The 12,444-nt window shown below is 52.8% G+C and overlaps 1 protein-coding gene across 2 annotated transcripts; it reads right to left on the bottom strand.

Moving 5' to 3' along the window:
• Window positions 1–512: 512 nt before the first annotated feature.
• Window positions 513–12,155, bottom strand: PPP1R3B (protein phosphatase 1 regulatory subunit 3B). Of its 2 annotated transcripts, none has more exons than XM_051963919.1 (2): window positions 11,960–12,155; window positions 513–4,087 (listed from the first exon to the last, which is right to left on the bottom strand). In XM_051963919.1, exon 2 carries the CDS (start codon window positions 4,065–4,067, stop codon window positions 3,213–3,215), a length of 855 nt encoding a protein of 284 aa, XP_051819879.1. In that variant the 5' UTR covers window positions 4,068–4,087; window positions 11,960–12,155; the 3' UTR covers window positions 513–3,212. The 2 variants fall into 2 exon arrangements, with proteins under 2 accessions (XP_051819879.1, XP_051819878.1); XM_051963918.1 differs by lacking the exon at window positions 11,960–12,155 and adding an exon at window positions 10,838–11,946.
• Window positions 12,156–12,444: the final 289 nt, after the last annotated feature.

Genomic DNA, 12,444 nt, shown 5'->3' with positions numbered 1-12,444 from the left:
GGATCCTCATGGAAAGAGACAATGCAGAGATGCCCTTTGGCTGAGCCAGCCAAATCAATTCTGGATGCTACTGTGGGAAAGACTTCCCATTGGGCATCTCTGCATCTGCAATGGCTATACGAGGGGGAGGATCAGAAGAGAAAGCCCCAGCAATACCACCAAGAGATTAGAGAGATGATCTTGGGAAATTCTTCCTATCCTCTGCTATGCACATGAAAATCCCAAGAGTCCTCCGAGGCAGGGCTGGGGCTCAGTCCTAATTTATACTCCCAGGACAAAAGGCTGTGTGACTGTGGGGGAGTCCACTCTTCTCTTTAGGCATCAGATGGCATTAGATAAGGGAGCTCTTCTCTGATTGCATCGCAGCCGTGACTAATACCCCAAACAATCCTGGGGACAGCCCTCCTACCTGCCTCCCTTCTCTTCCTCCTGCGTAAGTATGCCAGATGAGATTGGAAGGTCTCATCTCCCAAGGTCTCCTGCCCAACAGAGGAACAACAGCCGCAGGCCCGTTTGGTTTGAAAGCTTTATTGCCTTTTCATGATTTAATTAGAAATAAAACCCAGTTTCTTTGATAGAGAGCTTGGTGCCCACCCATCCCTGATTGTAAAGTGCATTTCCCTGGAACATGTGTACAAAAATAGCTTTCTGATAGAACACACAGAAACATCTTTACAAGGCACTAGTGAGCACACGGCCAAAGAAAATTCCTAGGCTGTACATTCATATGGGCTAAAAAGGGCCCTCTGCCACTGCTGGTGGGGCTTCAAGGAGCAGCGGGTGTCTGGGAGCTAAGCCCGCCTGTCCCACTACATACCGCCCCAGGTGGGTCATCGCCCCAGGCAAGAGGCCACCATTGCTACCACTAATCACTCGGCTCCTGCTGGGCGGCAAGGAGGGCAGATGGACTTGGATTCCACAGCAAGCACTTGTGGGATCATCCAGGTGTGGATTCCCTTCCCCCGAGGATGTCCTACTGAGTACCCCTCCTCCTCTAACACTGAATCTGGGATACCCAAGAAAATCTTTCCATGTTCCTCTTCCTTCTCCCCTCACCCACACTGTAAATCTACCTTAAAAAAATAAAGCGTATGCTCCCCCAGAGCTAGTGAGTCACTGGGCTCATTTATTGCACTTAGTCTGGCACGTCTGCCACGGAGAGGGCATTACGGAAGAGGAATGGGGATGAGAGTTGTGACTGATGACTCATTTCCTAAATAACTGGGCAGGGAAATGGGCTTGAGGAGTGAGCTCCAGATCACTGAAAGTCTTCAAGGACGTGAAGAACCCAAGGTGACCTCTCTTAGCTTACAGGATTGTTGATCCACCCTCCTAGATAGTTAAAGGCAATGGGGGCAAAGCCAAGAAGACTTGGGAAAAATATCTCATGTACATGCTGGGTGTGTGACTGTGGGCGACAACTTCTCATCCTGTTGGCAATGTTCTTAGTCAGTAAATAGCCAAGAAGGTGCTGACTTTGGTAAAGGGATTTTTCTTCCCTTGGAGTTCCCTACACTGTGCTAATTATAACTATGTACAATTATATATATGTGTGTGTGTGTCCATATCTACATATATAATTGTATATAATTATAATTAGCACAGGTCTAGTCCTAGATCTCTAGTGGAGGGAGAGGGCAGGGACCCCTGCTCACCCATCTCCCTGGGTCCCGGACACCCGCTTCTCTGTTAGGGAGTCAGGGAGCAGCTCCCCTGGGACTAGGTATGAGCTGCCCCTCCCAGTTCTAGCTCTGATCCAGGCCAGGTCACACTCCCAAAGGCAAGGCATAGATTCAGTATGCAAGGAACCAGGAAAGGAACCCGTAAGCAGTTCCGTTCACATTACAGATGAGGAAACAGAGGTCCAGAGACCCTAACCTGGATTGGAATTCTAGCTTTACTTCTTACCAGCAAAGTGACCTTGAGGATGTGACAGGTGGGGCTTGGGTTCCCTCTTCCTACAAAGGAGGTTAGACAAGTGTCTCTAAAATCCTTTGGGACTCTAAATCCCGGAACAAGGCCATACAAGTGGTCAAGGGTGGATTTGAACTCGGGTCTCCAGCTCCAAATGTACCACGTCATAACTGGCTCTTTCTTTTCAAGAGTCAAGTTGAGAATGACCTGGGGTAACCCGTTGGCCACACTGAGATTGATCTTGGAAGTTATTCAGTAAACTACCCTCCAGGCCGTTTCGGCAGGACACGAAGACATCGCTGTCCCATTCATTCTCCTGCTGTGCAATCCTCCGAGATCACTGACCTCGCGAACGGAGGCTATTAGAGGAACAGGGAGCACCAGGCCACAGATGCGCCCAATCACAGGGACGGATGCTTTACAAGGTAAGCAGACTCACTTAAAGCCTGCTTGGGGACAAGCAGGCTGGCCAGTGGCCAAAACCCATCGGGACACTGGCTTTGGGGTGGGCGCCTCGCGGCCGTCCCGTCCACGATGGGCCAGGAAGAGGGCAGAGAGGGCAGAACTTACCTACTTTGTCTCTTTTTTCCTGAAGAGAAGAGGAACCGTGTTGGGAAATACATTTAGTGTCCAATACTAACTGTAACACAACAACAAAAGTGAGTGTTGAGTGTCTGTGTCAGGTGAGGAATAGCAGCATTAATCAGGAGAGACTAACAGTGAGCAACAACAGCCCCTCCAGAGAAGGGGAGACAGTCACCATCCCCCCGTTTGGAAGCAACGTTTCCTAGTGCTTTAAGAAATGCATGGAGAAGGCCACGATGTCCCCCAGCACAGCTAAATGCAGCAGACAAGTGTTAAATAGTGTGAGTCTGCTGCTCAAGCTTTCCCATCTTACAGCCTCAGTTTCCTCCTCTGTAAAATGAGGCTAAAAGCGCTCACACTGGCCCCTCCGAGGGCTGGTGTGAAGAAAGCGCTTTGTAAACCTCTCCTGGTCAGTGATTGTTGCCCTGGAGGTACCTGAAAGACCCCTGATTCCACCCCCCCAACACCCCCACTCTTGCTGTTGCGGCTCCAGCACCAGAGTCTATTGGCAAGTCACCAGTGGTAGCAAGTGGGATGGAATCCTGATTGGAGCGGCTGGTATTGAAGTGAACGGCCTCCCCCTCAGCGGTGGGACTCCCTCTGTGTCTCTCCTTGGCTGCTGGGAGCTTAGAGGCCTTCGGCATAAGGCCCTAGGACCCTTCAGCCAGGCCCGTCCAGACTCTCACAGACAAGTGTCCGTCCACCTAAGGAGGCTAATAATAAGGGCCCAGCTTCTCGTATCCCAGATAACTCGGCCATTCCGGGTACAAGCCGTAGGAGCACCGAGGGCTCCCGAAGTGATCCAGGGAAATCCCCAAGTCCGACCCAGTCTGGGCCGGGATCCCTCCCTGCATGCCCTGGAGTTCTGCCTGCACGATCCGGTAGTTCCTGCCCCGGTTGCTATCCCAGTACGTCTGCCCGCCACACTCATAGCACACAGCGAACTCCATCCTCTCGTAGGACTGGATCTTCTCGGGAAGGCTGATGGCGAAGGAGAAGGTGTCCCTGTCCGAGCCCGCGTACGTGTCCTTCACGTACTGGCACTCAAAGTCCCTGAAGCTCTTCCACGTGTCGAAGGTCATGCGGATTTTCACCGACTTCTCGAAGGCCAGGTTCTGGACCTTCACCGTGCCCGAGACGGCCTTGTCCTTGAGCACACAGTTCTCCAGGCAGACGTGGTCGGTCTGCAGCCGGTTGCGGAAGTTCAGGTAGTCAGTGGACGGCTGCTCGAAGTCCAAGACGAAGCTCTCGCACTCGGCCGTGGTCAGGCTCACGATGTTCTCCAGAAGCTCGGTGATGTTGAAGGGGATGTCCAGGGGGTCATCAAACTCTGAGTACACCTTGACCATGGTCAAGGCCAGCCCTTGGTGATCTGCGAAGGACACCCGCTTTTTGGCCTTCTTCTCCTGGACGAGCGGGGCCACGAGGCCGTTGGTCTCGCTCCGGCCGCTTAGATGGATACAAGGCCGGAGGGGCTTGGTGGGCTTGGGCAGGATCTTGCAGGCAAACCTGTCCCGGCGCAAAGGGGGAGTCATGTAGCCGTATCTGTACTCGATATCCACCGCCATGGTGGGCAAGGAGGAGGACCCTGGGAGGGAAGAGAGCAGGAAAGTGGTCAGTGCGGCCGGTGGGCAAACCAGGCAACCTCAAAGGGAGAAGATCCGGGCGGGAGTCCGAAAGCCAAGGTTATGAAGCTAGATTCCAGCCCCTGCCCCGAGCAGAGACAGGGAAGCAAACATGGGGGAGGGAAGCTGGCCGCGGGCTCACGGCTCGACCGAGGGAAATTAACGAATGGCTAAACTAGGGGGAATTAACCCAGAGCCTGGCTGTCCCCCAAATGCGAGTCAGCGTAAGTCTCGGGTTCTAGATACGGGAGGGAGTGGGGGAAAAGAAACTTACACAATGTCACACAGTTAGAAGAATTAGAATTTAGGTCAAGAACAACCAAATAATTGATTAAAAATGAAAAGTGGACAAAGCTGCAGTTTAAGGGTCAAAAAAAAAAAAGGTCTCGGGTTCTAGAAATGGAAGAGGGTGGGGGGAAAAGCAATTTGTTCAATGTTACATAGTAGAATTAGAATTTAGGTCAAGAACAACCAAATAATGGATTAAAAATGAATAATGGACAAAGCTGATTGCAGTTTAAGGGGCAAAAAAAACAAAGTCTCAGGTTCTAGAAATGAACAACAGTGGGGGGGGGGAAGCAATTTATTCAATGTTACATAGTAGAATTAGAATTTAGGTCAAGAACAACCAAATAAGGATTAAAAAATGAATAATGGACAAAGTTGATTGTAGTTTAAGAGGCAAAAAAATAAACCAAGAATCAAAAAATTACCCACGTCTCCCGTTGTTCCCCAGCATGATCTCCTCCCCTATCAAAGGGCTGGGGTCCTGGTAACCCTCTTTCCTATTGTCTGGGGGGGACAGATTTCATGCAGACAATCCAAGGCCTGTCCCAAAGTCTCAGAGAGGAAGAAGAGGGAAGGCCCCAGTGCTGGTTACAGTAGCTATGGCAGGCAAATATGGCCCAGATTCCCACTGGGATAAAGGGGTTAAAACTGGGGGAGAGGAGAGGAAGGGCTTCCCTGATACTTTTCAAGAGCATTTTGCTCAGATATCTGTTACTTCCCACATCAAATCTAAGCTTATTAAAGGCAAGAAAGAACTAATGGGGTTCATATCCCTAAGGTTTTCAATAAGGCATTTAAAGTGATTTCCAATCAACCTGCCTCTTTAGTCTCTCTCATATATTCCTCAGACCTTTTTTTTCTTCTTATATATGATGCTCTACCCCCCACTTATACAGACTTTTGCACGGGTGCCCCTCACACCTAGAATGCACCCCTTTATCTCGACTTCTCAGAAGACCCAATTTCCTTCAAGTTCAGTTACAGAGACTCTCACCCCCCCCCAGCAGCCAGGGCCTGTGTCCCCCAAACACCTTCTATGTGTGTGGACAAGCCCTGGCTAGACTGAAAGCTGCCCTTTGTCTCTGTACCCCTGGCTCCTGGGACAGTAGGTGCTCACATGCCCGCTGAGCCACACAAAACAGGTACTCAATAAATGAAGTTCATCAAGAAGTTCAACGTGGTCTGAGAGACAAATCCACTTGGAAAGTCTTTTGCCCTTTTCCATACAGTGGACATGGCCAGCTTCCCATCCCTTTTCCAGGGTTCAAAGAACTGATTCAAACAAATTTCAATGACCCCATTAAAAAAACCCAAGCGCACAAAATCTACATACACACCCCCTTAGGAAAACAACTTTTGAACTCATAGAGAAAGATCATGGCAAAACCAGTCTTAAAATCTGTCCCTGAATTGGACAGGTAGGTTGGACTGTCACTCAGGTGACGCCTTCTCCTGCCAAAAGAGGGGGGCTGAGGTTGTTCCCCAGCATGATCTCCTCCCCTATCAAAGGGCTGGGGTCCTGGTAACCCTCTTTCCTATTGTCTGGGGGGGCAGATTTCATGCAGACAATCCAAGGCCTGTCCCAAAGTCTCATCCCCTGAAATACTGGGGATGGATCCTGGTGGGCTTTGTTCCCCTGGCACCCCAAACTGTAAAAGCATGATGTAGTTGGAGTGAAGGGGGACTTGCATTCAAATTCAGACTTTGCTGGGGGACTTTCAGAAAGTCTCAAATGAGAAGACTGGACTCCTGGCTAGCCCCAAATGATGGAGCCTCAGTTTAAGAACAAAGATTCACCTCTGGCTACTTCTGCTTTAAGGTTTACAAGAACAGGTGGAGTTCACAACAGAGGGAACCAAGGCTCAGAGAGGGCCCCTTGTTGAAAGCTCCCAGCTTGGCTCATCATTCAAAGCTCTGGACAGGAAGAGCGTCGGAGATTTCCTGGCCTGGATACCTGGGAGCGCCTTCCCACACGGGAGCCATACCAGGCTGCCATTCTGACCCTCGCTCTGCTGCACCAGGTAGTGCCCGCCTTCCTGCTCTGCTGGCTGGCCCCGAGTCTTGGGGAGCCTTTCCTGCACCCCAGATGGACACAGCACCAGAGAACAGAACAGACCCCAGCCTGACGCAGACTCGCTGTGCGACCCTCTGTCTCTGGGCCTGTCTCCTGCTGGGTAGAAAATCTCCATCCTCTCATCAACCTGCTGGATGGCAGTACCCCCACCCCTGCCAAAGGGATGCCAGTACAAAATAAGGCTGGAGGCTCTCCTGGGTGCCAGCCCCCCATCCCCCGCCGATGGCAGCCCTCCCCCCAGGCCCCCAGGTGGGGCAGCATGTGCTGGACCCAGGGCCACAGCTTTGAAGGCAGAGGCTCGGGGTCTGCTGCTTGTACACCATCCTCTCTAGCAGGCCCGGGGAGGTAGCTATCCTGGGAGACCAGGGGGCCTTGGGAGCCCGGCACTGTCCAGATCCGCCAGAAGCCGGGCCAGGGGCCTCTCGTCCCCATCTCCAGCAGCTTGACTCCAGGAGAGTCCTGGGGGAGGCCAGCTGCAGATGCTGCTGATCCAGTCTGAAGAGCCCGGCTGATGCTGTCCCCAGGCTGCTTCATGTCACAGCAAACAACAACAAAATCCTAAGGCCCAGGTTAGTCACACACCTAAGCAGGTTCAAAGCCATGTCTTCTGCCTCCTAATGCATCCCCCAAGGGACCTCCCCAGAATTCCCCCCGAGGGCAAGAGTGGACAGGAGCCTGAGAGTTTGGCCCAGAGTGAGAACGTCCTGGTCAACAAAGCAGAGACCTGCCCTCCAGGGGCTGGGCTGAGAACAACCCCTCCCAAGAGCCCTCCCCAGCTTGAGGAAAGAAGAAATGGGCAGGTTCTTGGCTCTGGTCCTTCCTATCTGACTGACCTAAGGTTATATATAATAGCTCATGCTTGATGTGGAGATCGTACTTGCCATGATTACACCCATTTTGTGGACAGGAAAACTGAGGCCAGGAGAAGTTCAAGTAACTTGCTTGGGATCCCACTGCTATTACATGTCACAGACAGGATGCAAACTCAGGTCTTCTAGATTCCAGGTCCCATGCTCTATTCCACCCACTTCACCGTCCAGCTGAACCCTTCCCCTCTCTGAGTCTCAGTTTCCTTTGCTGTAAGACCGAGCTTCCTTCCAGTTCTAGGACACAGGGAGACCAAGCACAGAGTGAGGGCAGCAGGGAATGTACTTTTCAACACCCTCCCTACGTCCTTTTATGACAACTGTCTCAGGAAGACTCCCTGTTCCGTCCAGAACTGGAAGCCATGGCAGGCTCTAAGCAGGGACTGGATGGGAATGGGGGTGGGAAAGGACCTCCCCAGAGACATGACAGCCTCGTCTGGCTTGGCCCCAAACGTTCCAGCCCCAGTCTTGGAGGTTGTTCTCAGGCAAAGGCTAGTGCCCCCCTGACCACTAGCTCAAGGCTGGAAGCCTCCCCGGAAACCCAGAGACATGCTTGTATCATCAGAGAGCCCTGGAGTCTGAAGCAGAGAACCCGAATTAAAATCCAGACTTTCTTCCTTGCAGCCTATATGCCTGCTGTCCATCCCTCCATCCGTATTTCCATTTGTCTATTCATCTATCCACCTGCCTATCTCTCCATCCACCCTTCCATCCATATGTCCATCCCTCCATCCATTTTTCCATTCCTCCATCCAACAATATGTCCATCTATCAGACCATCTATCCAATTGTTCATCCCTCTTTTCATCCATCTATCCATCTGTCCATTCCTCCATCCATCCTTTCTCCCCTCCCTCTAACTCTTTCCATTCTTCCATTCAACCAAATATCCCTCCCTCCTTCCATCAGTCCACCTGTCCATTCATCCATCCATCCATCCATTTCTCTCTCCATTCCCTTCATCCATTCATTCATCTATCCATCCATCCTTTTATCCTTCCTTCCCAGCACAACTACTCACATGTTACACAGGCCTTCTCTCTCTCAACCAGAGGGTTAGACTACAGATACCAAGAGCCCTCAGTTCTTAAGCCTGGAATCCTACCAAGGTCACAAGAACAACATGTTCTAATGAAAACTGCCCTGGGCTGGCAGTTGAGAAACTTGAGTCCTAGATCCAGTTCACTTTCTCACTTAATGTGTGATCTTGGGGAGGTCTTTTGCCTCCTCTAGGCCCCAGTTTCCTCCTCTAGATGGCATAGGAGACTGGACCAGCCAGCCAGTCTCCAAGGGCCCTGATTCATAATTTCTGAACAGTTGGGTATTTAAGAGAGCCGATCCTGACAGCCTTCTATAAAACGTGGTTTCCATGGCAACAAGCAGCTATCTCCCACTGCGCAGACAGAGCTTCATGGTTCTTTTCAAATGGACAGGACAACCTGAACAAGTGTCCCAGGAGGCCCTGGGGACCCTTGCAGAGCCACAGGCCTTGACTGAGTGTCTATGATAATAGCTAAAGAAAAGATCTCAATTGGAAAGTATTTCATGAGCCATGCTATCCTGTATCTCCTAAATTGGGAGAATGGGCTTCAGAATGGGTCCTGAGAGCCCACCTGACTCTCAGACTATCCAGAATGAGCTCAAGCCAGTCCCAGAATGCTGCCCTCCCTCACCACCCCACTCTGGCCACCTCCGGGGCCAATAACCAAAAGCATACTCCCGTGCTGGGAAGGGTTGTCAATCAGCTGTTCCCTGGCCCCGTTCACACAGTCTGGGACTTTAGACCTAAGCACCTGTCCCTGACTTTCACTTTCCTAGGTGAGCTTCTGTGAGGGTTTGCCTTTTGTCATTGTATACAGCACATTGCCTGGTTTAATAAATGCTTGTCTGATTGTTTAGGGGAGGAAGAGAGATGGGGGAAGGGAATGAGAAACCAAAACAGCTCCAACATTAGATAAACCCATCAGTGAGGATTCCAGCCAAGTTAAGCCAGGCATTTCTCTTTGCTCTCTCCCCCTTAGCTTTCCTCAAGCCTCTCAGGGCTGTCAGACACATATGAGCCTCCACTATCTACTTTATTTCCAAAGTCAGGGGCCCTTCTGGAAAATCCCAAAAGTACAGCGGCAATTTATACAGAAGTGCCTCTTGTGTGGTGGGAGTCCCTTACTCCTGGCCCCCCACATGGCAGGTCTGCCCTTCACAAGAACCTCAAATCCTCCTCAGAGGTTTGGTCTCATTCTAACGTTGGCCTTCCCTCAATACTCATTCAAATTGCCCAACTTCTTCTTTCCCGAAGCTGAGTTAGAGCTAGAAAGATCTCTTAGAAATTTAGTTAAGTTCAGGGACAGCTAGTTGGTGCAGTGGCTAGAGCACCACTCCTGAAGTCAGGAGGACCTGAGTTCAAATATAGTCTCAAACACTTAACACTTCCTAGCTGTGTGATCTTGGGTAAGTCACTTAACCCCAATTGCTTTAGCAAAAAGAAAAAAAAAAAAGGAAAAAAAGAAATTAAGTTCAACTTCCACAATTTACAAATTGGAAACTGAGGTTGAGAGATCAAATCCTTTGTCCAAGTAGACCCTGCTTCTAAGTATCTGAGGTCAGTCTTCCAAATTTCAAGACCAGAGCCCTTTACCTCCCCACTTTAGTCACAGCCTCTCACTAGTTCTGGAGTTCTCAGCTGTAAAATGGGGGTGATTCAAGGTGAAAGCAAAACTCTAGTTTTTTCTAGTTCTATTCTCCCCAAAAGACAGTTCCAGGTTGCCAGCTGGGCCACAGCATCATCCTCTCCCCACCCCCTCTCTCAGCTACAGTTTTGACCTTATGGAAGATGTATTGTATATTTGGGAGGCAGGAACTGGCCCCTTGCAGGACCGCCTCACTGGGGCTGATTCCTTTGTAAGATGGCCCCACTGGGGCTAATCATCCATGGAAACCAGGCAGTTTCCCTGAAAGAGCCCCCAGAGCCTGAGAGTAGGCAGTCACCAATTAGCTCAATAAGGAAGGGCCGGTCACTTCCTCTCTTGGATCTCTTAGGTGCTGTACTGCACCCGGTTCCACCAGAGAACCCAGCCCACCCCCTTCGCCCGGCCTCACACTCTAGCATTTAGAGCTGGAAAGGAGAGGTAGAAACAGGCCTGATATCCAGAAAGTGCCTCATTTGAGCTATTGATAAAAGGGAACCGTAGAGAGCTACTCATCTAGCAGATGGGGAAACTGGAGTTGCAAGGGGCCAGTGACTTGTTCACAGCTGGTGGGGACCCGGTGCTTCGGCCTGGCCCAGGTTAGGAGCCCAGGAACCCGAAGCCTGTTTAGGCGGGGGCCGAGGGCCGCTAAGCTTTCGATGGCCGTTCCTCCAGCTGTGAATCTCTGACTAATCTTCTGCCCCAACCCCAGGCAGACCCTGGATAAGATTGGGGGATAAGGGAGGGGAAGAATTAGCTGTCCCTCCCCCATCCCGGCATAGAGGACGGCCTCTCACTCACCTAGCAGGGCTCCGGGGAACCCTGTCCCTCTCCTGGTGAAGGGGAGGAGAAGTGCTTGGGGCAGCGCGGAGCCTGAGCCCCTAAACTGGGACTACGTGCGCATACCGCCGACCTGGACGGAAAACGGAGAGAGGGAGGGCGGGCCCCGCTGCAGGAGATCCATGGGGGAGGAGAAGGAGGAGCGGAAGGACGAACCGGAGGAACAGCAGCTGGGGGCCCGCCCCCCATCCTGGTCCACTCACTAGCCCCGCGAGCTCCCCCGGGTGGCAGCCCGCGATACAGCCCAGCAGGTCGGGAAGAAGTGCGGGAGGGGGCATAGAGCCATGCGCTCATCGCTCCGGTGTCCGCAGACCACCGCCATCCCCAGTCCCCAGCCCCCAGCCCTGGGCTCTGCGGCCACAGAGCACCCCAGCAAAGACCACGCCAGAAGGAAACTGAGGCAGCCTCGACGAGGGCAGCCCAGACTAGGACAGCTACTTGTTCCAGGCTACCTAGCCTGCCGGGTCCCAAAGCGGATGGGAGAGGGGGGGATCCGGGTCCCTTTGTGGCCCCTCAGGACCCGAAGGCCGCTATCCTTGGGGATGAGTGTGTGCTAGCGCGCGTGGAGGCCCAGCAGAGATGGGGGTAGGGGTGGAATACAGAGGAGGCCCCAGGAGGAAGCACTTAGGAGGATCTAGGACTGGGGGAGGGGAAGGGAGAGCTTGAGGTCAGATAGTCCAGCACTTTCGTTTTACAGAGGAGGAAACTGAGGACCCGGTTGTTTTGGAATTGATTAGAAGGGCAGGACCTCCCGGACACAAAAACCCGAGATATTCCTTGGAGCCACGGTGCTGGCCCATCCCAGGTTCCTACCCATCCCCCCGATTTTCTAGGTGAGAACCCCTGGGGACCTCGCGCGCGAAGGAGAGAGGAAGGGTCTTTTCCATAGCCCGGAAGGAGAACAGATGGGGGGTGGGTCGTCCCAAGCCCGGCGTCCCCCTTTCTATCATTCGGACAACGACCAGCGCTCCTCCTGACGCCGCCTCGGCTCCTGGTGCCCCAAGAACAGGGCTAGGCGATCCGGACTATCTGCGAGATTGACCGGACCCTTGCCCAGCACCACTTCCCAAACCTCGGACCTACCGGCTCAGCTTAGCCGTCTCTGCCGTCCAGAGCCGGGCCTGGGGCAGCTTCTGCTCCCTCCCCTCGGGGGCCAGCGACAGTAGGTGCAGCCGCCCAGCACCCAGGTCATCTCCCGTGAGGCGCTGCCCGTGGGCAGCTTTAAGCCTCTGCCCCACCAGGGCGCCCGCTCCCCCTAGCCAACCTGACCCTCCGATCCCGCCCCCACGGACCCCAGCCAATGAGCGTGCTCAGGCCGCGGGGCCGACCAATAGCGGAGTCGGCCGTCGTGAGCCGTGGGTCAGCGCTCCACAGGCCGGCTGCCCGCCGCGTGATGGGCCGCGAGCCAAGGTTGAGGAGACGGTGTGCCGGCAGCGTGGCGCTCCGCTGGCAGAGGCTTAGACGGCTGGTAGAAATGAAAAGGGGACTGGAGTGGGAACTCGGCGTGGTGACATCCAGAACCGCCTCAAAGTCTGTCAGGTGGTCCCTCAGTCAATCAACAGGCGTTG

The sequence above is a fragment of the Antechinus flavipes genome, chromosome 6 (genome assembly GCF_016432865.1).
Source record: "Antechinus flavipes isolate AdamAnt ecotype Samford, QLD, Australia chromosome 6, AdamAnt_v2, whole genome shotgun sequence".
Classification (NCBI taxonomy): domain Eukaryota; kingdom Metazoa; phylum Chordata; class Mammalia; order Dasyuromorphia; family Dasyuridae; genus Antechinus; species Antechinus flavipes.
Note: the sequence above shows the minus strand (reverse complement) of the source record. Positions and strands in the feature narration are given on the sequence as shown.